Raw genomic sequence first — 25053 nt, forward strand, 5'->3', positions numbered from 1 at the left:
AAGCTTGGTTCAACATTTGATGATCAATCAGTGTGACTCAACATTAATGACTGAACTATAATATTAATGATCAACTAGAAAAGAAAAATGATATGATCATTTCAGTAGGTGCATTTTGACAGTAGCCAGTGTTCATTCCTGATAAACGTCGTTTTCGCAAACTAGAGCCAGGACTTCCTCGAGCTGGTAAGAGGCATTGAGGTGAACGGCACTGGTGGGCACACGTCATTGGCGCGGCTGGAGAGAGAGCCAGCGAATCAGGAGAGCAGAAGGCATACAGTTCCCCAGAGAGGAGGTGAGGCTGTTTGCAGATGACACTATAGGCTGTGTTGAAAGTTCCCTTGGATCTATAAAACAGCTTCCAGAACTAAGATGGGAGTGTTCAGTAAGGCTGCAGAGTTCAAGGTCAGCATACAAAAATTTATTGAATTTCTACACACTGGAAAAAAATCTGAAATTACAATGAAAAAACCCATTATCAGTGTCATCAAAGTATGAGATCAGGGCTGGGGTTGTAGCTCAGTGGTAGAGCGCTTGCCTAGCATACAATCCTCAGCACCACATAAATATAAATAAATAAAAATATTGTGTTAATCTATAACTAAAAAAATTTTTTAAAATGATATTACTCAGGATACATTTGACAAAAGACGTATATACAAGTTTTTTTCACTTTCAAACTCTACACTCTAAGAGAAATCAAAGAAGACCTAAGTAAGCAGAGATCTCGGTCCTCTTCCTGGATTGGGATATTCAGCATAGTTGAGGTCTCCCCAGCTGCTCTGTAGATCAAGGCAGTTTCAGCCCTTGAACGCACATGGTGGATCCCCACGCATTGCTGGCAGTTGGGCTGATGATCCTGGCTCTTGGGTGAATCTTGGGCACTGGATGCATGGGCTTGTGCTCAGCTGTACAAGTTTGGAGTGGTTTCTAGATCATTTTCTGGAGCATCAAGAGCCTGGGATGAACAAGGAGGGTTCCTGAGTCAGGAGATGCAGGGTGTGGCTCCCTGGGGAGCAAGAAGCTTGACAACTATTATCTCCAGGTGGTGGAGTTGGGGATAGCTCTTATTTTCTTCTTTGTGTTTTTCTGTTTTTGGCAGATATTTTTTTGCAGAGCACACTTATTTCTAGTATAACCAGAGAAACAGTTCTGATGTGAATTCCTACAGGATTTTGCTTCCTGCACTTCTGTGTAGTCTGAATATTTGTAAAATATTCAGAGGTTGCATTTCTCATATACTCAAAAACAAAAGTCTGGCAGCAGGAAGAATGCTACCTGAGGTGAAAGCTGTTGGCCTTGTTCCAACCCTGGGAGACCACTAGAGAGTCCTGGTGCACTGTTTCTGGTAACCAGGACAAAGGAACAGGGGCACGTTGGGGCTGTGCAAGTGAGTGCACCCTGTTTTGCTGGTCACATCTTCTCAGATCTGTCTCCTGGTTGGACATGTAGACCGATGACCTATTTCCATCCTTCTGCACAGGCAGTCTGGGATCTCCAGGTATTTCATTGAGAAAATGCAGACACTTCAGGCTGCCGCAGTGCTTGGGAATTAATCTTTAAAGCCTGACTGTGAGCATTAAATTCAATTAGGGAGAGCGACTGGCAGAGATTATTCTCTCCCTTTCCTGAGTAGTTTGGAGAGGTAGCTGACTGGTCCGCTCTGATTCCGGTGTTCTTGTCGGTACCAGCTGGAAGAACCAGCAGGTGCTGTTCACCTGTGGGCGTCATCACCCAGTGTCCAGCTTGAGCCCAGTGCGGGTGCTTCAGGAAGCCCTGGCATGAGTTCCAGGGTGCCGGGCTGCGCTTTGGCCTTGGTGTCACAGAGCCTGTGTTTTCTGCTCCGTATGTCTTTCTTGACAGCCCCCATCCTTACCCTGTTCTCTGCTCCTCCTGTTCCCGCTCTTCCTTCCTCCTCCTCTGGTTCCTCCTCTGCATCATCTTCTGCTCCTCCTTCCTTCCCATACCCCTTCCCGTTTCTTCTCTGTGTCCTCCTCCTTCCTCTATTGCTTCTTTTTCTTCTCCTACCCTTCCTCCTCACTATCTTAACATCTGTATTTTAAATTAGGACATGCTTATAAGAATATATTATACTCAGAAGCATAGAAAGTAACCAAACAGACACTTGTGAATGCAGCTGAGAACATGAAATCCAGAGGTCTGTCCCGAGCTTTGATGGACCACCAGCTGTTTGACCCTTTGGTGAATCTCTTCTCAAGACTCCCCCTTCTTATGGCTTCCAGGGAGCCCCTCTCTCTCTTTCTCCCACCTCACTGGCCTCTTCTACACAGACTCCTTTTTTCGATGTCCTTCTCCTCCTCGACTCCCATCCTGTGAACACTGGGGCCCTAGGTTGAGGTCAGGGCCTCCTTTCTGCTCTGTGTGCATGTATTCCCTGGAGAGCACAGCCAGCTCATGACGGTGACTTGCATAGCTCTGTGTCCATCCTGGACCTCTCTTCTCATTATCTTATCATGTGTTTGACTCCCTGCCCCTGGGTTGAGAGTGGAGCTGCTGGCCATCTTTACCCTAGCTTGCTCTTCCTGTAGGCTCACCCACTCCGTGACTCCTTCCCTCTTGATGCTCAGGCCCCAACTTAGGAGTTGTCCTAGATTCTTCTCTAGACTTCACATTCCACCTCCAGTCCAAGGGTTTCCTGTTTTCCACCTTCCAAGGTGGGCTGCTTCTCCACTCCTCATGTCCATGTCCTTCTCCTATCTGCCCTGGATTCTTGCAGGAGCCTCCTGTGGTCCCCTGCCTCTCCCCTCCCTGCATGGCAGCCAGAGGGTCCTGTTAGAGTGATGCCAGCCCACTCCCCATCTTCTACCTGTGCACCCTGAATGCTCTGGCTCCTTGTGATTTTCTACCCTCATCTCTTGCTGTCCCCATCCTGTTCACTCTCTAGATACACTGACCTTGCTGTTGCTTAGTCATTTTAGACACACTAATTGTCCCTGCCCAGCAATTTCTGCACAGCACTCTTTTTCACCCCTCAGGTCCTCCCAGAGGGGTGCACCTAGCCATCATGGTGGCCATTTCAGCCTCTTTCCCGACCTTAACATCTCCTTTCCTGCTTATTTTTGAAAATTTCAGTCTTTGTCACTGCCCCCAGTAGAAATCTCTAGATTCCGCTTATTTGTTTTGTGTCTCTCCCCCTCCCTGGAATATGAACTCTTTGGGGACAGGGATTTCAGTCCTGTTGGTTTCTCATTTCTCCGGTGCCTGGCAAATAGCAGGTGCTCAGGAAGCATATGAACCAGTGAACAGGCCAAAGAGCTTTGCAGAAGGAAGCATTTGGGCATCTTGGCTTTGGATCACTCTCCCTCTCTCCCTCTTTGGATCACTCTCCCTCTCTCCCTCCTCTTGCTCTCCTACACTGAGCAGTATTCACAGCTCCCTTCCTCCAACCTGCCCTCTCCCTCCAGCCCCAGGAGCAACAACATTCCCATACACGTTTTATAGTCTTCCTACAAATGCATGAATAAGCGAGATAGGGTTTTGTTTTGTTGTATCTATTCTTAAAAGTTGTGGTGAAATGCAACAAAAAATTCACCATCATGCAGTTCAGAGGCATGAAGTGCATCCATATTGGTGTGTGACCGCCACCACCATCTTGTAAAACTGAAACTGTTTCCTGACCCCCAGCTGCAGCAACCTTTCTACTTCCTGGCTCTGGTTTTGACCACTCAGGGTACCTTCTGTAAGTGGAGTCTCTTTTTTCATCTGGCTTCTTCCCCTCAGCCTGGTTCATCCATGTTATAATGTCAGGAGGCATCAGGAGGTCCTTATTTTTTAAGGATGAGTGCTATTCTGCTGTGTGGATGGGCCACATTTGTTTATCTGTTCAGCAGTCCATGGACAATGGGGATTGCTTGTACCTTTTGACTGTTGTAAGTAATGCCACTGTGACATTGGGGTGCAATATCTCCCTGAGACCCTGGTTTCAGTTTTTTTGGGTATAGACTACAAGTGGAATTGCTAGATTCTATGTTTAATTCATTTTGGTTTTGTAGTGCCAAAAATTGAACCTAGGGTGCTCTACCACTGAGCTACATCCCCAATCCTTTTTAATATTTATTTTTTTTTAGTTTTCGGCGGACACAACAGCTTTGTTTGTATGTGGTGCTGAGGATCGAACCCGGGCCGCACGCATGCCAGAAGAGCGCGCTACCACTTGAGCCACATCCCCAGCCCCCCCAATCCTTTTTATACTTTTTTTTTGAGAGAGTGTCTCTCCCCAGTTTGCCCAGGCTGCCCTTGAACAATCCTCCAGCCTCAGCCTCCCGAGTAATTGGGATCATAGGGTGTGCCATGAGCTTTTTTTTTTTTTTTTAATATTTAGTTTTTAGTTTTAGGTGGACACAATATCTTTATTTTATATTTATGTGGTGCCGAGGATTGAACCTAGTGCCTCATGCGTGCTCGGCGAGTGCTCTACCACTGAGCCCCAACCCCCAGCCCCTGTGTTGAACTTTTTGAGGAACTGGAACTGTTTTTCATAACAGCAACACTATTCACATTTCTGCCTGCATGTGCGTGGATTTGATTCTGCATTCTTGCCTACACTCACCATTTTCTGTTCTTTTGTTAGCAGCCATCTTAATGGGTATGAGGTGAAATTTTGTGTGTTACTAAACATATTTTTAGTAACATACGAAATACTAGCGTCCTACTCTCTCTATATATGATATATATATCTTGTTTTAGGTACTCAGCATTAATTTTTACCTTCAACTGTGTTGACCCTGTAGATTTGCTTCATTCATGTTACTTTATTTTTTCTATGCATACCGTACTTGTATGCAGTTCTTTATTTTTTCTATGCATACCGTACTTGTATGCAGTTCTTTATTTTTTCTATGCATACCGTACTTGTATGCAGTTCTTTATTTTTTCTATGCATACCGTACTTGTATGCAGTTTTGGAGGAGCGGCACTCCCTGCACCCTGCTTCCCTTGCTTGGGTTCTCCCGACACTCTGAAGTCTTGACAGCTGCTTTTGTTGCTTGTGTCCACATCTCTAAATGCGAATGCTGCTGTCTCTCAGTTTCCCACCTTGTAGCCCTAGCTACTGACCTGGCAGGAAAGCAGAACGGAGCTCTCAACATTCTTTGAAGGTTGCTTCTGACCTTAGATATTTACATATTCCAGAACTCGACCCTTTGCTCTGTGAAGATCTTCAGGACTTGGCAGGTTGACGGGAGGCTACCCCTAGGGTCGTGTTCATGGCGGTTGCACTTCGAGTGGGTTTCTGTCTCATTAAGGAAAGTGAGGCTTGGTTTTCCTGATGTGGTTGACAGGAGCGTGGAGAATCCTGCAAGCTCCAAGCAGTGCATCCAGCAACTGCAGGGTCCTGCTGTGCGCGGCACCCTGCCACACACCGTGCAGGGTCGCGCCTTAGCCCTTGCCCCTGCCCTTGCCCCTGCCTTGGGCCATGCTTGTCTCTTCTCCTTTCCTGGAGTGGAGACAGGTCCAGAGAGGTAGTGCCACTGGGCCAACTCACAGGATGGGCCAGGAATACTGTGTACTAGGAGAGCGTCCCCTTCTTCCTGCAGCCACAGGGTTGCCACTGCCTTTTCCTTGGGCTGTGTGGAGGGTGATGGGATCTGAGGCCAGCAGCTCTCAGAATGTGCTCTTCTGTACTCAGGCCCTGCGTCACTTTCCGAAGGTGTTCAGTGTATGTGAGGCCTCATTCCCCATGGGGAAGCCAGGGTGGGTGTTTGCTGTTTGTTCTGGGCGTGGCAGGCTCCTTTTTGGGCCGCAGTCTTAAAGCAGTGCCCATGTGTCTAGCCTGGCCATGAAGAGTAAGGATTCCAGGGATACAGGTGAGGCTGCGGCAGGGCCTAGTGCCGACAGCAGCACTCTATGGTGCCTGCAGGCAGGAGCAGGCTAGAAGGGCTTAGGTAGGTGAGTGGAGACACAGGATGGGCAAGGGGCCGTGTGTGGAGGAGGTGCCTCATTCTGCCTGTGTACTTTAGAAAACCCAGGGGGCCTTCCTGTGTTCTTCATCCCAGAAAAAGTCTTCACATTTCTGCAAGGACATGTTTTAGCATCTCGATATCATTTTGATGGTGAAACAGCGGGAGTCAGTTTTAGAGCGAGCCCCTGCCCCATGCAGATAGTCTGAGCCCAGTCCAGGAGACTGGCCATCCTCCAATGTCGGGTGCTGTTTGTTTCTTTGTAGGTGTGGAACGCTGTGGACTCGGGGCGCTGCTTGCAGACCTACTCCCTGCACCGTGAGGCTGTGCGGGCTGCCCGGTGGTCTCCCTGCGGCGGGCGCATCCTCAGTGGCGGCTTCGACTTTGCCCTGCACCTCACAGACCTGGAAACAGGTGGGTTCCTCGGTATCATTACTCCAAGGCGAGCTGGCAGCTCTCTCACTAGGGAGGGTTCTCTGGAGGGTCCCTGGCCACGGGCTGTGTGGGGTGTTAGGGGAGTAGGAGGGGCTCCCAACTCTGCAGAAGGTTCAAGGCTGTCTCAGCCTCAAGCAGTGGGGCGGATATCGAGGCAGCTTTTTATCAGCTCTGACATGCAGTTTATAGTGAAGCAGGTTTAACTTGATCGTGGTGTTCTTTGGTTGGGGCCAGTGTATAGGACTCCTGTCAATCCATTACCATTGAAGGCTGTAAGAATGACTTCATCTCCCAAGGAAGGGTTTCAGGTAGGTTGTGCTTTAGTGCCCACACTAGAAGAGCATTGGCAAGATGGATTCGTGCTGGGTATGAGTGTGAATCTGAGCAGTCTTGGAGGAGGAGTCAGTGGAAGGAGCTTTCCTGTCCCTGGCTCTGTGCCCAGGCACTGTGATACCTGCTATGGCCCCAGTTCCCGGGGCTTCCTGCTGGGTGGTGGTAGGAACAGACCAGGGCTGACACAGCTGGTGGGCAGGCCAATGCTGCCCTTGTCCTGGGCCTAGCTTCTTTCCACACCCATGTGGCCATCTACTCTTAGGCTCCTCCTTCCTCCGTCACTTTTCTGCTAGGTATCACAGCCAGGGTCAAGAGGAGGGACTAGAGTCCCTGGAGCCCTGAGAACAGCATCCTGCCTGCCTGGTGTGGCTGCCCCAGGGCTGGTGGCCTTACCCTGGGGTCCAGCCCAGCAGGTCTGAGAGGATGCAGAGAGGAAACACACAGGAGGCTGAGGTCACTGTGGACTTGGAACCCACCTCACATGTCCTCCTCTTTTGGGCCACCCAGGCGGGCCCCATGCACTCTCGGGGGTGGGATGATGAGACTGCCAGTCAGGGGCCCTGCTTGGTCAAGGGGTGTATCTCCAGCTCTGTGGGAGGCCTGCGGAATTCTCCCTGCAGCAGCTGGCAGTAGTTATTTCCATTTCATAGGTGAGGAGACCGAGGCCCAGAGTGCAAGGTGGGGACTGGCAGGGTTGGAGCTGAGTCTGTACTGTAGACTGGTACCCTTCCCTTAGTGCCCAGTGGACAGAGCCTCTCCCTCATGGGGAAGCTCTCTGACAGTTTGTGTCTCTCTTCTTCTCAAGCCCACGGGTGCCAAGGCTTGGGGAGTTTGCTGCCACTTGATAGTGATGATTGGGCTGATGATGATGCAGCAGTCTGTTCTGACCAGGTACCCGCTGTGTGCCAGGTGTCTCTCCACAGCCATCCACATGAGTGTCCTGTGGGCCCTGTCACCCTTAGAGGCAGGGACCATCAGAGTTGTGAAAAGGCGGCCTTTTCACATGCTGGTCTGGGGCCACGAGCTAGGCAGTGGCACAACCAGGATGTACCCAGGTCTGCCAGGCCACCAAGCCAGCTGTCTGCCTGCTTCCCTGGTGCCCATGTGCCCCATCGCCATGCTGTGTGTGCGACAGAGCTGAACACAGCCCAGGGCTCACCTGGAGAAGGCCACATCTGTTGGGGACAGAAGTGCTGGGACCACCGTCTGCAGTGATGGAGTGAGATACAGGGATTGCAGGAGCACGGAGTTTAGAAAACCCAGGGGTCCTTCCTGGAGGAAGCACAGCCCACACTGAGCCAGGAGTTAAGTGAGACATCACGGTGGAGGAAGCGTGTTCCAGGGGAGGGAAGTGGGCTCTCAGCAGGTAGGGCCATAAGGACACAGGATGCTACATTGTGTGTGAGGGAATGGGAGAGAGGATCTGGGGAGTGCAGGAGGGTACCCCTGGCCTATGGATCCCATGAGCACATATGGGTGGGTGCTGCACTGCCCATAGAGGGACAGGTTAGCTCACCTAACTCTGGGCCATCGTTTCTCAGATGTGGGTGATGCTGTTGAAATACTCAACTCAGATTCACTTGATGACATTAGCAGATTCGTTGTGGCCCTGGGTTATTACCTGTTTTCTCAATCAACAGATGTTAAGCGGACACATATGCCTGTGTGTGTGTGTGTGTGTGTGTGTCTGTGTATTGGGGGATGTCTTGAATGTTTTAGACAACCAGAGGCCCTCTTGCCTGACAAGTTAGGGACTACTGTAGGGCCACTGCTGAGTTTTGGGCAGGAGAGAGCTGGGTTTGATTTGTGCTTTGGGTGGGTATCCCTGGTCGCTGCAGCTTGTCTTGTGTGTTCTACAGGCCTGCTGGAGGAGAGGGGTAGTTTGTCTGGCCCAGGCCCAGCACATTCCTTCAGCTCTCTGGTGCTGAATGGATAGAGAGGAAGGCGGGGCCCTGTTCTGGGGGCCTTGCCACCCAGCCAGTGAGGCGATGTGGGCCCCCCACCCACACCTCTTCTGGGAATGTGTTCACTGCCAGGCTTGTCTTCTGAAGGCCTTGCTGGTTCACTCAGCATCTACTCCCCATGTATCTGCTGTGTGCAGGAACGTGCTGGGCTGCAGCACAGGGCTTGCTGGACACCCTTCGTCTCCAGCGAGGGCATGATGGCAGAGCTTGCACCCCAGCCTATAGAGGCCCTCCAGCTCCCAACAGGCTATGGTTTCTGTGCACCTCCTGGCTCCTGTGGGAGCTCATTGAGACGGGCCCATCCTGGTGTTCCCTCTGGCTTCATCGACTTGCCCTGTGTGTGGGGATGAGCTGGAACTAAGTGGGTCCATGCTGGGCCCTCCTGGCTAGGCAGTGAAGCCCATCACAGGCTGTCTGGGTGGGGTAGACTCCCCATGTCTTCTGCCTCCTCTCAGGACACCCACCCTCTGCCTTGGTGTCCCTGAGTGCTCTCTTCAGCCTTGGCTGGATTGGGCTGGACTTGCGGCCCTTGTGGCCTCTGTCCTGTTTTGGCTTCTTGTCCTTTATCTCTACCAAGTCTGCTCTCCTGTTTTGCTTTATCCCCTTTCCACCCTTGGTGATTTGCCTTTTTCATTTCAGTCTCATTAGCGCTCCTGCCAAGAGAAGGCAGCGCGGGGCGTCTCGGTGCAGCGCTTTGGGAATTAGTCACTCGGTGCCCATTGTCGTTAATGGGAATTTGGTGCCAAGGCCATTTATCCTGGTGTCCTCAATCAATACAGCTAAAAATCTGTGGATTCTAAAATGTCAATACCCAGCCTGAAATATGGAGGGCCAGCCACATTTTATCTCATTAATTTATAGTTCTGACGGGCTGTTGGCTTACAGAACAACCATGAATCAACACTTAATAAAATCTGCTCACAGATTAATTATTTTTGGTGTTCCTGCTTCCGTCTGTAATCTTCCTAACAAATGTCTCCAGTGCATTAGCCTGAGGTGGCCTCAGGGGACACTAGCTGACGCCACCTGAGTGTCCTCAGCCTTGTGAGTCACCTGTCCTGCATGTAAAATCAGCCTGTCTCTTCCATACCCACCATGGCTCCTCCAGTGCTTAGCGGTCCTGGTGGTGTTTCTCGAAAGTTCTAGCCCCCATCAGTCTCCCAGCCTGATGGTGAAGCCACTGTTGTTGAGGGGCGCAGGTCTCCATGCTGCACGCTTGTTGGCCACTCAGGAGCTCTCTTTGTCTGTGTTGGACGCTCTCCTGAGGTGCACCCAGTTCCTGGATGCCGTAGAAGGAATGTGGGTGGGATGCACCTTCAGCCCCTCACCCCCCACCCTGAGCCGGGAAGGCGGGGAGTGTGCCTTTGCCTTTTTCTGCAGGAGCCTGGCTGGCAGACTGTTGGGGAAGGGTGCAGTGTGTACAGAGGGCCCCTCAGAGCATGGGTTAGGGTCGGCCCTCAGCAGAGGTGCCTCTTCCCTCTGTCACTGCTCCGTGAAGACCTCGGTTCTGGGCTGGGGTTGTGGCTCAGCGGGAGAGCGCTTGCCCAGCATGTGCAAGACCCTGGGTTCGATCCTCATCACCACATAAAAATAAATTAACTAATTAAAGATATTGTATCCAACTACAACTAAAAAATAAATATTTTACAAAAATCTCATTTAAAAAAAAAAAGACCCCAGTTCTATGGAGTTGTCCACGGTGTCCCAGTTGTTGGGGTAGTTCCCCAAATGGGGCCACTTTAGGGTGTCAATTTCAGAATCCCCCAGCTGGCAGTCAGGGTGGGTTTCAGGGCAGACTGTGAGGAGGCCTTGGCCCATCTCTCTGATCCTCCTCCAGGTTTCCCTCTCCAACAGTGGTGGTGGGGGAGCAGCTCTCCCTGGTGATGGCGGCATGCACCCTTTCTCTGGGATCTGGGGTGGGCGTGCAGGAGCCTGCAGCCTGCCCTCTCCAGAGCTCCAGGTGTTAGTGGTAGGGAAGGTCTGCCCTTCTCACTGGGATACTCACTGCCTGCAGTCCCCCTGTCCCCAGCCCCTGTCCAGCTCCTCTTGCTCTGGATGTCCCTTGTTTTTTGTTGGGGGCCATGGTGTGTGTGAAAATGAGTGGTCAGCTCATGACCACTCCCGTGTTTTTTTTAAGAAGCATCTTCTGGTACTAGCCTTGCTTTTGCATCATTTTGGGACTTCCTTCCAGCTAGGGACACTGTAAGGATAGAGAGTAGCCCGTGGTCCAACTCCTTCTTGGGCTTGGTGGTATGGGTCTGTTCACACTCTGCCTGGCCTCCATCAAACTGAGAGGCGTGTGTGGGAGCAGCACCTGTGCTTATGTGTCATGCTTGGTCACTCTCTAGCTGCGAGGGCAGTGTTTTTATGTCCATTTCATTCATGGAGGGTTAGAGAGTTTAGTGACTTTTAAGGCCACATGGCCAGTGGCAACAGCTAGATCCAACTCGGGCCCATGGGATTGGCAGAGGTTTTCTGCAGAGGCACAGGAGTGGCAGGCTCTCTCCACAACTGTTTGCCCAGACAAGTAGTGTGCTCAGCCGACTATTGGGAGCTATCGGCTTGGGAGGGAGTGCCTGAGCTCATCTTGACCAAGCCTCTGATTAAGTGACAGGCCAGGGTGCTTCTCTAGCTGTCAGCAGCTGTGCTCCAGGGGGAAGTGTCAACCCCAAAGACTTCAGGACACCTGGCAGGGGAAGAGCGAGAAGAGTCCCAGAAGCACCAGGGTCTCAGGGCTCTGGTGGAGGGGCAGCAGGCGCTCTCACTGAATATTCCTCTGGCTTTCCTCTTGGGGCAGGGCCCTCAGCCCTCGCTCCTGCTTCCAGCCCCATGTGCTTCCTTGTCTTCCACTCTGGAAAGTGTCTCCACACTTTGTTTTCCTCATGTGCCTCATTGACTGCCCCGGGACCACAGTGCAGCCACCACATGCCTGCTGATAGAAGGAGGTTCTGGTTTCCAGAAACTGGTGTACATGCAAGCCATCAGGCACACCTGGATTGCTGGTTGGTAACTCACGTTTAAAGAAATTTTGGTAAAGTTGGTTTCATGCGGGTCATCAATAGCAGCGAGATCATTACATCCCTGCTGTTCCTCCTGTGACCATGGTGGTGTGGCTGTTGGTTGGGCACTGGTATGTGTCGGGCTTGTTCTCACACTGCTCCTGAAGGGGTTTATGGTCCCAGTTTCCCAGTGCAGATGCAGGGATCCGAGGGGGTGCTGCTTGGCTAGAGCTCTGCTGGAGGATTTCCGGTGCAGGCCAGCTCTGCCCTCCACCCAGCCTGCCAGGATGGCCCATTTCTGGTACATGGAGTTTGACTTGGAAGTTAGTGAGCTTCTTTTCTCGTTAACTTTGAGTCAGGATGTTTAAATTTACAGCTGGCTGAATACTTCCCGGAGGATGAGTGTAACGATATTGATTTTAGCGAAATGAGTCATGTGCCTCCTGCCTCAGAGCACAGGCTCAATTACCACGATCCAACAGCGAGCTCTCCCTTGTCAACAGCTTCCCTACTTGTTGGTGAGTCGTGGATGCGAACAAAGAGCTAAGGAGAAGGAAAGGTCACGGATAGCTGGCAGGTGCTCCAGGCTGGGGGCAGAGAGCTGGGCTCTGGGATTAGGTGGGTCCAGACGATCTCAGCGTGTCCATGTCACAGGTTTCATAGTGTCTCACCTTGCTGAGCCAGCTGGGGTTGAGGTGTGATAAGTGCACACCCCAGACAGGCCTGGAGGTAATGGGCTTGTCATTAACATCGATCATCTCCTCCTTGGTCAAAGTGAGCTCCCTGGAGGGAGGACATGGATGTCCCCTCTCTTCCTTGGGGACATTGGAGGGAGGGTATGTATGTCCCCTCTCTTCCCTGGGATTTCATTTGACCCTAAATACCAGTTAAGTGCCAGGACCTGAGCTAGGAGGGTCAAACATTGTGACCATAGGGTCCCCCAGGGCCGGCATGAGAGCAGACAGGTGGTGTTGCCCCAGCCATAGGGTGGTCACCTGGGGGAGCTCAGTGCCTGCCCCTGAGAAAGGGAGAGAGGCAGTTCGAGGAGCCCAGGGTCCAGTACCGCGGGGCCCCATGACAGTGACACTGGAGCCTGGAAGCACCGGCAGGGGCTGTGGTGCAGGAGAACATGTTGAGTTTCTGTGCTGTTTTAAATGTGTTTTTGCTTCAATGATTATTTATTTATTTAGGTGCTGGGGATTGAACTTGGGCCTAGCCCACACTAGGCAAGTGCTCTACTACTAGCCTGATAATTTATTCTTTATTTGTATCCTTATTGATTAAGGGAGGAAAAGAAGTAATTTTTCTTAGCTTAATAAAATCTGAGCAATTTTTATACTAGTTGAGCTCAGTCTAATCAGATCAATAAAGCCAGTGCCAGTGGATTAAATATTTTAGAGCTTAGTTTCCTATAATAAGCATACAGTGAAGAAATAGAATTTTTAAAATAATAGACACACACACAAGCAAGCTAGTCTCCAGGTTAAAGGTTTAATAACAACCAACCAGGGGTTTCAGGAAGCCTGGCCCAGAGGAGCTGGTAACAGTGCTGTCCTGCGGAAGGGAGGCAGCAAACCTTAGAATGCCCTTGGCCTCGGGCATATCTGCTGTTAACAGTCAAGGTGTTCAGCTGGAGCGTCCTCCAGCCACCCTGTCCCTTCAGCACATGCAGAGGCCAGCCCAGGGCAGCGTTCTCAGAGCCTCACGACAAAGCTCAACAATCATTAATCTCTCAAGGTTCCTGCTGTTAAAAGCCAGTAGTTTTTGGTTTTAGCTTTTAATTTAACCAAGGATGAATCCAGCAGGTTGGGGTTTGATTTTTCAAGCTATCATAGCTCCCTTTTGTTGCTTGCTCCATAGAGTGCCTTATGGACCACTTAGCTTTTAATCCTCACGACAGTTGAGCACAGAGACAGAGGAACCAGCCCAAGGTCCCTCCGCTGGAAGTGATGGAGCTGGTTTGTGCCAGCTCCTCGCTTAGGCCTCCTCCCGCTTCAAACATTGTGTCCACGTGGACGTGGTAGCACAGCCTGTAACCCTAGTAATTCGGGAGGCCAAGGCGGGAGTGCGAGTTGAGGCCAGCCTCAGCAACTTAGTGAGATACTGTCTCAGAATAAAAAATCTTTAGAAACAACATGGGATGTAGCTCAGTGGCAAACATACTGGGCTCCATCCCTGGTGTGGAAAAACAAGTACGGGGCCAGGTCAGGGTCACCTTGGCCCCTGTTTCTGAACCCAAGTGTTTTGAGGCCTCTTTTATTTAATAGACTTCCCCCCTACTGTTTTCCATGAGATGTCTGGAAGCTTATTCAAAAGTTGAAAAATCTTTTAAAGACCTAGTTATTAAAAGTAGGAAAAATATACACCATAGCTTGTCTTCTGAAGGAACCAGTTTTGTACTTAAAAGGCAGATTCTCCATCTCCTTGTGCATTGAGGAAAAATAGCATTCATGAATGCAAGGTTTTTTTTTTTTTTTTAAGGGGGCAGGAAAACTTCAATCATCATCTTTTAATATTTACCTAATTTTTTAGTTGTAGATGGACACAGTACCTTTATTTTATTTATTTTTTATGTGGTGCTGAGGATCGAATCCAGGGCCTCACACATGCCAGGCGAGTGCTCTGTCGCTGAGCCCCAACACCAACCATCATCTTTTAGCAACTCAGTTTTCTTCTTTCTTCCTCATTGTTGACGAGGCTGTGTTGTTGCACTTTTTGAAAGAACATATGGATAATTCACTGCCATTTCCCAAACCCAGCATATGGCTTTCTGTGGCAGTCCAGGAAACGGGGAAGCATCCTCACCTTCAGGCAAGTAGAGCTTCCTTCCTTTTAGATTTGAGGACTGGCAGAGAGCTGCAGCTGAGCAGGCTGGCAGTGGGCACAGCTGTCTCTGAGAGATGCTTCTGGCCCGCCCCGCCCTGGGCTGGTGTGTGGGCCACATCGGCTCTTGCCCTTCTTTTCCATGGAGAGGATGTGGGGGTCCTTGGCCCTTGGTCACGCCCAAGGCCTTCCCACAGTCTCCATCCACTTGGCTGGAGCAAGCTTCTCAGGACTCTGCTAGAGCCTGAGTGGGAGTGGAGGCTGAGGGAGTGACCCTCCTCTGCCCCTTTTTTATGGGTGGTTTCTGATTGGTCTGCAGTTGAACAAAAATAAGGAAGAGCTTGGCTTCCAGATAAGTTTCAGGAAAGGAAAAGAAGAGTAAATTTGAGAAATGCCAATTAGACTGATTCATCAAAAAGTGATTTTTAAAAAAATATATTTTTTAGTTATAGGTAGACACAGTATCTTTATTTTATTTTTATATGATGCTGAGGATCGAGTCCAGTGCCTCTTGCATGCTAGGCAAGCACTCTATCACTGAGCCATGACCCCAGCACCCCAAAAGTGATTTTTAAAACATTGACCCAAGGGTCATGGTGCTGCTGGCCTAATGAGGGAGAAACACAACCCCAAGGCACCTGGAAGTCAGCTCCCAGGTGACTTTCTAAAGAATTCTGTTAGAAATACATTATTATGAAAAAAGTACTAGCATAATTTACAAAATTCTCTTCCTACCCCAGAACAATGGATTTCATTTCGGTTGCTCTTTTCCTTGTCTTTGCCACATGGCTTGCATTGGACACGCTGAGATGTAAGAACCCGTGTCAAGCATTAGCCATCTTGCTGCAGATCGCTGCTGCGGTTCTCCCCATCAGGGCAGCGCGCTCTCAGGCAGAGGCTCCTGCTGCCACAGCTGCTCCCTGGGGCTGGACAGCCAGGCGTGTGCAGCAGCTCTTCACTGCTATGGCCTCTGTGACCTGGAGTCAGTCTGCTGTCGGCACCGGCACCAGGTGGCCATGGATACCTTGTGTGCTACTACATCTTGGTAGTAAAATGGTTTAGGGCTTGTGGAGCTTAAAGATGGAGAGATTTTCCAAATATTTCTGAACTTTTCTGTGATGACAAGTAGCTGCTGATTGTAGGCCCCTGGAGCATATTTTAAAAATCAGTGTATTTAGTCATCCATCAAGGTAAGGGCGCTCCAACAAAGGAGGAGAGTACTGCCTTCCAAAAACATTTACCATGGAGAGAATTTCTTGAAAGCAGATACTTCTTTGGTACTGGTGATTGAACCCAGGGCCTCAGGCATACTAAGCACATGCTATACCACTGAATGTACGCCAGCCCCAGAAGTCAGGTGTTTTCAATTTTTTCCATTGTTTCTGCCCCCCATCTCTTTTTCTCTCTCTCTCTCTATAAAATTATTATTATTATTATTATTTTTGGCCAAAAACAGTCTAAGAGTATAACCTGTTAAAAACCTTAATATCTATAGCCTTAACCTGAGCTCAGTGTTTCTTTAATCTGTTTTAAAATATGTTTTTGTTTTTTGGTACTGGAGACTGAACCCAGGGTGTTTAACCTTACCGAGCCAAGTCCCCAGCCCTTTTTAAATATTTTATTTGGAGACAGGGTCTCGCTAAATTGCTGAGGCTGGCCTTGAGCTCATGATCTTCCTGCTTTAGCCTCCCAAGCCTCTGTGATTACAGGTATGTGCTATGTTTTAAAATTCTTTAAATGAAGATTTCAGTGAATCTTGAGCTGAATTTTTCAGTGAATTTTTGTTAAAAATGGGAGAATGTAGCTCTGATACTTTCTGATTGATTGCAGGAGCCATTTTTTTTTTTAATTTTTTTAAGGGAAAAATGGAGCTTTACAAGTGAAATGTTCACAAGCTTCTTTGTGCTAAAGATGGAGGGAAGTATGTGGGGTTCCAGCACACCAAGCGGGGCAACCTTCAGGAAGTGCTTTCTGAATCGAATGAACAAACACTACTTCCTGGGCCTACAGTGGGCATGATGTGAGATTTCGGCATCATCCTCCTTGGCCACCAGCTTCTCACATCCCCAAGTGGAGAGTTCAGGGGGGGCCACAGGCAGAGGAGGTCTCCCTGCTGTGCTGTGAGAGACCTTGCAAAGTCTGAGGGCCGGTGTTGGGAAGGTGCCGTGCCTGGTGTGTGAACCTGGCCCTTGGGGTCAAGTGTGGGGACAGCACTCGGACTCTGCTGTGGGAGAGTGCCTTCCATGTTGGACTTGGTTCTCGATGCAGTTTCAGGAGCATTAAGTGTGACTGGTGAGAATTACAGTGCTCTGGGATGTGGAGGCCTCCCTCGGACGTGGAGGGAGCCCTGGCTTTGACCTACCCTGAATTATTGGCATGTCTGAAGTCTACATAGCACACCTCTAAATGATCATAGTGCTAGTGCTGTTTTCCACCCCACATGTGTGTCTGCATGCACACAAACACTACTGCCCTGCACACAGCACTCAACAGACAGTCTTGAGTCCTATAGGACCAGGGAGACCCCAGTGGTTCACACCTCATGTCCATTCTGTGGCTTGGCTGCCTCAAGGCCACTCTTACTTACTGCCAGCCTGTCAGGTCCTGTGTGTGGGGAGAGCTCAGCCAGGTGCAGTGGGGCTGGCGGAGGATGAAGGCAGATGTGCCGCCGTCGTTGTGTTTCCAGGTCTCCCCTGGTCATGGGGGGCTTGTCCAGGTGAGTGGCCCTCTTGCGCAGCTTCCTTACCAGTCGGTATTTTAGCTTTAAGATATTTATTTTTGTGATCTAAATATTTTCTAATCCTCTCTTCTGTTTGTGTTGTAGGAACTCAGCTATTTAGTGGTCGAAGTGACTTTAGAATCACCACCTTGAAATTTCACCCAAAAGACCACAGTATTTTTTTATGTGGAGGCTTCAGCTCTGAAATCAAAGCGTGGGACATAAGGACCGGCAAGGTAACTCCCTTCTTCCTAGCTGGCCTTTCCACGGGAGAGCTTACCTTGACGATTTGAATATCGGGGGACAGGTCAGCCTCTATGTAGGGACCTTAAGATGGAATAATTACCACTGAAAAGTTAATCAGCACTAGCAGAATTTTAAGATCTTCTCTGAGAGACTATCATTGATTTGTTTGACTATCGAAGCATTATACAGGCAGTCCTAGGCCGTGTATTTCTAGAAGTCCTTGTTGGACACCTACTGTGCTCAGGCGCAGTCCTAGGCCATGTGTTCCTAGAAGTTCTTGTTGGACACCTACTGTGCGCAGGCGCTATCCTAGGCCCTGTGTTCCTAGAAGTCCTTGTTGAACACCTACTCTGTGCAGGCGCCTCCAGATGATATATAAAGACAATCAGTTTGGTTGCTCAAGGAATGACTACAGATGCAGATCACTGTGGTGCAAAGAAACGCTTTTCGTGCATGATGATGTGCACGAGAGGTGGGGAGAGGCCAGCATTGGGAGGACATGAGGGCTTTCAGCTGCCTCCAGAGGCCTGGGAGCACCTAGAGGAGGTGCTACTTCCTGTAGGGCTTCTCACATCCCCAAGTGGAGAGTTCAGGGGGGGCCACAGGCAGAGGAGGTCTCCCTGCTGTGCTGTGAGAGACCTTGCAAAGTCTGAGGGCCAGTGTTGGGCAGGGGCCATGCCTGGTGTATGAACCTGGCCCTTGGGGTCAAGTGTGGGGACAGCACCTAGAGGAGGTGCTCCTTTCTATAGGGCTTAAAGGCTGGAGAGATTTCCACTCCCACCCTCAACTGCCACCTGCTGCCTTCACCACTTCCTGGATGGCAGCTCCTCCTAGCCTTCAGGTCTGAACAGCAGAACTGCTCTTTCCACCATACCCCACGCCCTAACCTGCAAGCAAAGCCTGTCCACCACCTTCAGACTCTGACTGCCCATCCTCATGTTCACTGCCCAGCTCTGGCCTCAGCTGCCATAGTCTCTCTGGGACAATCGTAGAGGCTTTTGATCTGGCCTGTCTTCCCCTGGCCCTTAAGAGTCTTTCTAATAAGCATCCAGAGCAGTCCAGGTTTCTGTCTTGATCACAGTAAAAGCCTGTATCCTCACAATGGACTGAAAGGCCTCATCGATGTCCTTATACCTCTCTGATCATCTCCAACCTGCTTGGCCTCTGTGCCTTTCCTAGAACACAACCTGCATATTCCTGCCTCAGGGCCTTTGCACTGCTTCTTCTGCCAGGAGTGCTTTTTCTTCCAGTTTTCTATGCAGAGGCTAGATCCTCCCTCCTTTGGACGTTGTTCAATCGCCCCTTTCCAGTGAGGCCTCCCTGCCGCCACCCACTGGCATTCAGTAGTCCCCTCCACTATCTTAGTTCTCTCCTTAGGTTTTGTCATCACCTGGCGAGCTATGATTTTTCAGGACCATTTATTTTCTGGTCTTCCACCTCTGAAGTGGAAGCTCTTAGCTCCCAGGGATTCTTGTCTGTTGTGGGCCCCTGGCTTTTAGAACAGTGTTGTCGGAATGGTGAAGGAAGGGGGAGTACATCATGCATAGGACACCAGGTGTGTGTGGGGACTGGCGACCAGCAGGACTTGGCTGGGTGTATGCTCCAGGCAGTGGGACGGGCCTGGACACAGATACTTGAGTCTTGGTTGGGATTAGTGGCGGAGAGTTTGTGAGCAAGGGGGTCCAGAGCAGGGCTGAGGAGGTTCTGTGACCATGGGTGGGCCCACTGCCTGTGGGGCCCGATGACTTCAGGTCTGAGAAGTGCCGCTCTGGGTAGAAGGGGACAGGCTGAAGTGGCCCCTGATGCCCTCTTGAGCCTGCGTGGAAGCTGACTGCGGAGGAAGGTGCAGAATGCCTGTGTGGATTCAGGGCCTCTCGGGCCTCACTCTGAGGAGCTCTAGCCGGCTGTCCCTGCAGCTCCAGAAGGTTCTCCCTGAAGGTACCCTCCTTGAGCTTCTGGCCCTACTCTGGCAGGTTAGTCTCCTGGCCACTGTATTGAGCAGAAGCCCTTCTGGGGAGTCTGGGTGGGGCAGGTAATTGGCTGCTCCAGGAAGGCCCTCCTTCAGCAGGCTGCCCAAGGAGCTGCCTGGGGTTTGAGGAGAACCCAAGGGAAGAGGTCCCTTTCTTGAAAGAGAACAGGGAGTCTGTCTAGTCCACAGGTCAGCTCTTACTCAGTGTGCTTCACCAGTGCCCACAGACCCATGTACTCTTTAAAACAAAAACAAACAAACAAAAAAAAGTTTATCTGTTACAAAGAAACTTTTACAAAAATGTTTAGAAAAGAGAGGAAAATTACCCTTAAAGAAATGGATATGGTATATTTAAGAAAAAATGCTAGAATGCCTTATAGTCAGAGGACAAAGTCACGATCAGCAAAGAAGACGTTTGAACACGCCACGTACCTCGGAAGCTCTTCTCATGACACTTGCGATGGGACCACCTGATTCCCAACCCTTCCTGACAGCCACCCTGAAAGGTGCCCTCACTGTTTTTAGCCTTAAAGACCAAACACGTAAGAAATTGCTCACCACAGACACCATCTGATTGGAGAGTTTGTTAAAAATGTTGGATTTCCTCCCACGGCCGACGCCAGCTGCTGGCTCTGAGACCCCCGGGAGAGGCAGTTAGAGGCAGGTGTTGGCGCGGCTGGCATCAGTTTGTCTGGAGCCCCCTGAAGCTCGGACAGGGGGTGATGGGATCTGTGCACACTTGTTTCTTTTCCCCTGTGGTTTTATTTTTTCGTTTGGTCTTTTTACCCACACTCCTCCCCCACCGGGTCCCAAGGGGAGGCAGTGGTGGTTCCGTTTGCCCAAGCCGGGCTCAGGGGCACTCTCCTGCTGGATATCTGCTGGAGGGACTCTGTGGGAGGTCCAGCCTCTGACCCTTGGGGCTGAGGTGGCTCCTGCAGCCTGTGGCTCTGTCCCTGGTGCTGAACCGTCACCAGGCATGAGCTCCCATCAGGGTCAGCAGTGGCCCGGCAGCAGGGAGACAGCCTTAACTTAAGAAAAGCAACAACCCCTTCCAGATACAACAGGGAGTGGTGTTTATTATAAAGTGGAGACAGCCATGTAATGAAAGGGAAACCCGGGAAAGGAGAGGCAATGCACCAGCCCAAGGGGAGCAGCTAGCGGCATTTTGATGTAGTTTTTTTCATTATTCTTTCCCCCTGTGGTTTTATCTTTTAGTTTAAAAACACTGGTCTTATTTTTATACACAACTCCAGATTTTGCTTTTCACATAGGTTATAAGGATTTTTCTTGTTATTATGAACTCTTATAAAAGCTTTGGTGATATTCCTTTGACTCCATATGCCTTCCTGTCTTGCCCCTGCCTTAGCCCCCAAACTCAACAGTGTCTGGTAGGCACTTGGTAGATCTGTCGAGAGAATGCAGCAGATGCATGAATACATTAACTTATTAAGTCATTTATGTTGGATATGTAGAATATTTCAAAACTCTTTGCATTTAAAACTAATAAAAGTGAGCATAGAGATCAGGGGTCAGAAAAATGCAGCCCAAAGCTAAATCCAGCTTGCTACCTGTTTTTATAAATCATGTATTATTGGAACACATAGCCGTTCACTTTTGTACCATTCTGTCCTGCCCTCACAGTCCAGGAGCAGAGCTGAGACCACAGGGCCTTCAGAGCCAAAAGTATTTACCCTCTGGCTGACGCTTGGTAAGGAGAGACTTGGTTCTGACACTTGTCATCATGTTGGTTACTAGGAATGCTTGACAAGGTGGAAGTCCTAGACGTAATCTGTTTGGTGTATCCTGGCAGAAACCAAATACTCTGAGAATGTCTTTTTAGATGGTGGAAAACTGTTCTTCAATCAGGGGTGTGTCTGTCATTTCTCTATGATTGCCAAGAACACTACCAAGGTTAGCTTTATCATCCATAAGAGACACCTTTGTGCACCCAGCTTTTCCCATGTCTGGGATTTACTCCTTGAACTCAAATTGCTGAGTTCAAGTGAGCCAATGTTTTGAGGGGTTTCTGCCGACAGGACTGAGGCTAGCAGGCCCACTGCTGGAGGGTGGCCCTGGAGGCCAGGCAGCTTCTCACTGGGATCTTAGGGTGCAGAGTCTGATGATTGTTGCAGCAAATAACTTTTCAGCTACATTCCAATCATGAGATTTTATGGTTCCTTCAACTTAGTCAAATGATAAATGGTGGGATTTTGAACTTTTCTAGTCAATTCATTACAGCAAATGAGCTTTTTGGCTCCCCTTCCTCCTTTTCCTGGCTGATCTCTTTGCCTTGAGTTTGGTGATTGGAGCACATCTCATCACTGGAAAGTGCCTGACTTCAGTTCTTCATAGTCAGTTAGGTAAGCATGCTTCCTTGGTGCTGGCTTAATGCCTTTGGTACCACATGGTGACTCTTCTTCCTCCCAGCAGTCTGTTTGGACATGGGTGCCAGCCAGAACCCACGACATCTATGGTCTGACCGTCATGGTACTGTGGGAGTCCCTCTCTCCTGAAGCTCCTCTGGTCCCCAGGGCCAGTGGCCTGAGTTGCAGGAGACAGGGTTCTTGTCTTCCTCCCACTTGCTCAGCTCGGTGACCTGAGGTGAAACATGGGTTACTTTGCTTAAGTGCACGGTTTCCTCACTGATATGGCCAGGGCATGATGAGGTGACCTCCTCAGCAGTGTTCTCAAACCTGCACAAATGTAGGGAGCCCCTGGGCTCACACTGGGATGCAGTTCTGGGGCAGAGAGGAGACATCTTGCATTGCCAGCCGGCTCCAGGAGATGTAGAGGGAGGTGCACGTGGATCACACTCTGAGAAGCCGGGGACTCTGTGCCCAGCACATCTTGGGAACTATACATCCCAGCCCGGGAACTATAGAGCTGATGAAGAGGTCTGAGACATGGACCCAGCTCTCCAGGGCCCAGCAGTCCTGTGGGAAATGTCCCATGGTAGTCACCTTCAACTCACCTTGAGATGACTGTGTTTTTTATTTTGTTTTGTTTTGATACAGGGAATTGAATCCAGGCCCTTGTGTGTGCTAGGCAAGTAGTGGGTTGACACTGAGCTATGTCCCCAGCCCTGAGACAATTTTGTATTTTGAGCCAAAAGTTAGGATAGGTAATAAAAGCAATCTCCTCAGGAGGCTGAGGCAGGAGGATTGCGAGTTCAAAGCCAGCCTCACCAAAAGTGAGGCGCTAAGCAACTCAGTGAGACCCTGTCTCTAAATAAAATACAAAATAGGTTTGGGGATGTGGCTCAGAGGTCAAGTGCCCCTGAGTTCAATTCCTGGTGCCAAAAAAGAAGAAGAAAAAAAGCAGTATCCCCACAAGCTTGTATTATGAGTCAAATTTGTTAAGAAGGCTCCTATGGAGGCCTAAAAGTTATATTGCATATTGAGTAAATCACTCTTTTTGTAAGAATGAACCATGGAACCCCAATCTCAGCAAATTATTTCTTGGTGAAGGCAAGATCGCGCACTGGAAACTGGAGCAGCTGTGGAGAATCTAGGACGCAGGGCTCCTGGAGCTGGAGCCGGGCCTGTGCCCCAGCTCCTCTCCCTTCCGGTGCTCAGCTGACGCTCGGCAGGCAGGGCTGAGCCTTCTTTGATGTCTGCTCCAACTGTGCCCTTGAGGAGGACAGCCTGTGCCTCCAGACTGTTGCCTTGGCTCCTCCGGCCCCCGTTGGTCCTCTGGAACCCAGGCTCCCTCCCACTCTGGGATTCTCCTGGTAGATCAGCTCTGACAGGCCCACTCACTTTTACTCCTTGGTGCTGCTTTGACACGATCATCAATATTTCATGCTTGTTCTACATCTTTTCATTCTTTCTCTTCTGTTTTTAAAGTGTTTAAAAGGAGGTCTTGACTTTCAGGTCTTGAATTGGTTTCTTGACCTTCTGGAGCTTTGTTGCCCCAGACCCTCTGCAGGCGTGTCCTTGCCTGAGGTGACAGTAGAGCAGGTCCCTTGCCCTTGGCCTGTGTGGACCACAGCCCTCCCTGGTCAGCTGTAGTCCAATGGAGTGTGACCTCCATAGGGGCAGGGACTTCGCCTCATTTGCTGCTTGATTCGCAGCCGCTGGCATAGTGCCAAGAATATGGGAGGCCTGGGGGAAGAAGACTCGCCAGAATGACTAGGAGCCCTGAACAAGACGAGCCTAAGAAATACCAGGAAATTCTCCTGCCCAGCGAAGGGGAAGCTGAGCATGGTTCAGGACTTGGCTCTTCTAGGAGCCTTTCCCAGTGGATGTTGTTCCCTGGGTGGAGTAACAGGAGCTGGCAAAGGCGCCCCCGGCTTGCACTGTTTGACCTAGTGCAATGGTCAGAGCCACTTGGGGGCCTTAGGAAGAAAACAGGTGCCTGCCCTGGCTCCTTCTGGAGCCTCCTGGGCACTGAGATCTTTGAAAACCCTGCAGGTGATTCTAGTGTCTAGCCATAGTTGGGAACCTCAGTCCTGGGGCCCATGGTTTGGGTGCCCAGGGGAGAAGCCAGCGTGGGTGTCTGCCTTTGTGGATTGCTCATCCTTGCCATCTGCATTCTCCTGACGACGACGACGGTTGAGGGGGAGACTCCGATTTGCCTGCATGGTTTAACGCCATCAGCTTCTGTGGCATTGTAGTCAGGTTGCTTATTTGCCCTAATGAGGTTTTGATTACTTTCCATTTGTCTCTTTCATCCATTTTATATTAAAATGCCTTTCTGTTTGGACTCTCTGTACTTTCTACAGTTCTGAACATTGCTGCAAGCCAAACTTCCATGCAGATGAGGCTAGGAGACCAGCAGAGCTGGAGAGGTGGGATGTGGTGCCCATTCCCCAGCCCATCATGTGGGGCAGTGCTGATGAAGGTGATTGCCAGCGTGGGCACTCTGGAGCGCCTCGTGTGCTGGAGTTCATCTTCTGTGGCAGTGCTGGGGTAGGCAAGGTGCTGTGGTCATCCCAGGTCTCTGGCAGGGCACACCTCAAGCACACCTGGTTGGTAGTGGGGGGTCAGATCTTGAACACAGGTGGTTTGATGCCTGAACCCTTGCAGGGCCTCTCATTCATAGAATGAATGACGTGTTGGTCTCAGATGTAAATGAAGATGAGTTGGTGAGGCCTGAGCCTTTCATTCTCAGAGAAGCCTGTGTGGGCCAGCCCAGGTCCACCCTATCCTGCTACACAGCTATGTCTGCTGTCAGCACTGGCTGGGTGGGGCAGCCTTGCAGCCTCGGGCCTCGGGCACCTTTTGTGGTGCTGGGGATTGAACCCAGGTCTTGTGCATGCAACGCAAGCACTCTACCCCAGCACTTGTGGATATTTTACATAAATGGAATCGTGCAGTATTGGTCTTTTGTGCCAATTTCTTTCACTTAACATAAACTTCTCAAGGTTTATCTGTACTATAGCCTGCGTCAGTACTTTCTTTTCTTTTTCATTGGACTTTGTTTTTTAGAGGAGTTTAAGGTTTACAGGAAAACCAAGTGGAAGGTCCAGGATTGCCACCTATCCCTGTCTCCACATGTGTGTTTCTTCCTGTTTCCCCCCCCTCCCAAGTGGTGTGTGGGTTGTGTTTGATGGACCTGCACTGCCACGTCACTGTCACTGGCACCCACCGTCTAGTTTGCATTGGCGTCACTCTGGTTTTTCTTTTTTTTGGTACCAGGGATTGAA

The 25053-nt window shown here is 50.2% G+C and overlaps 1 protein-coding gene across 6 annotated transcripts in view; it reads left to right on the forward strand.

Moving 5' to 3' along the window:
* Positions 1–25053, forward strand: part of Wdr25 (WD repeat domain 25) — a 132730-nt gene that overhangs the window by 76094 nt on the left and 31583 nt on the right. For all 6 annotated transcript variants that reach the window (XM_058573219.1, XM_046426335.2, XM_046426334.2 and 3 more), the window contains 2 exons: positions 6185–6332; positions 17297–17427. In XM_058573219.1, coding sequence (XP_058429202.1) covers positions 6185–6332; positions 17297–17427 — 279 coding nt within the window. The remainder of the gene's footprint in view (positions 1–6184; positions 6333–17296; positions 17428–25053) is intronic.

The sequence above is a fragment of the Marmota monax genome, unplaced genomic scaffold (assembly GCF_021218885.2).
Source record: "Marmota monax isolate L192 unplaced genomic scaffold, Marmota_monax_Labrador192_F-V1.1 WCK01_AAM20220418_F8-fsc00183, whole genome shotgun sequence".
NCBI lineage: Eukaryota > Metazoa > Chordata > Mammalia > Rodentia > Sciuridae > Marmota > Marmota monax.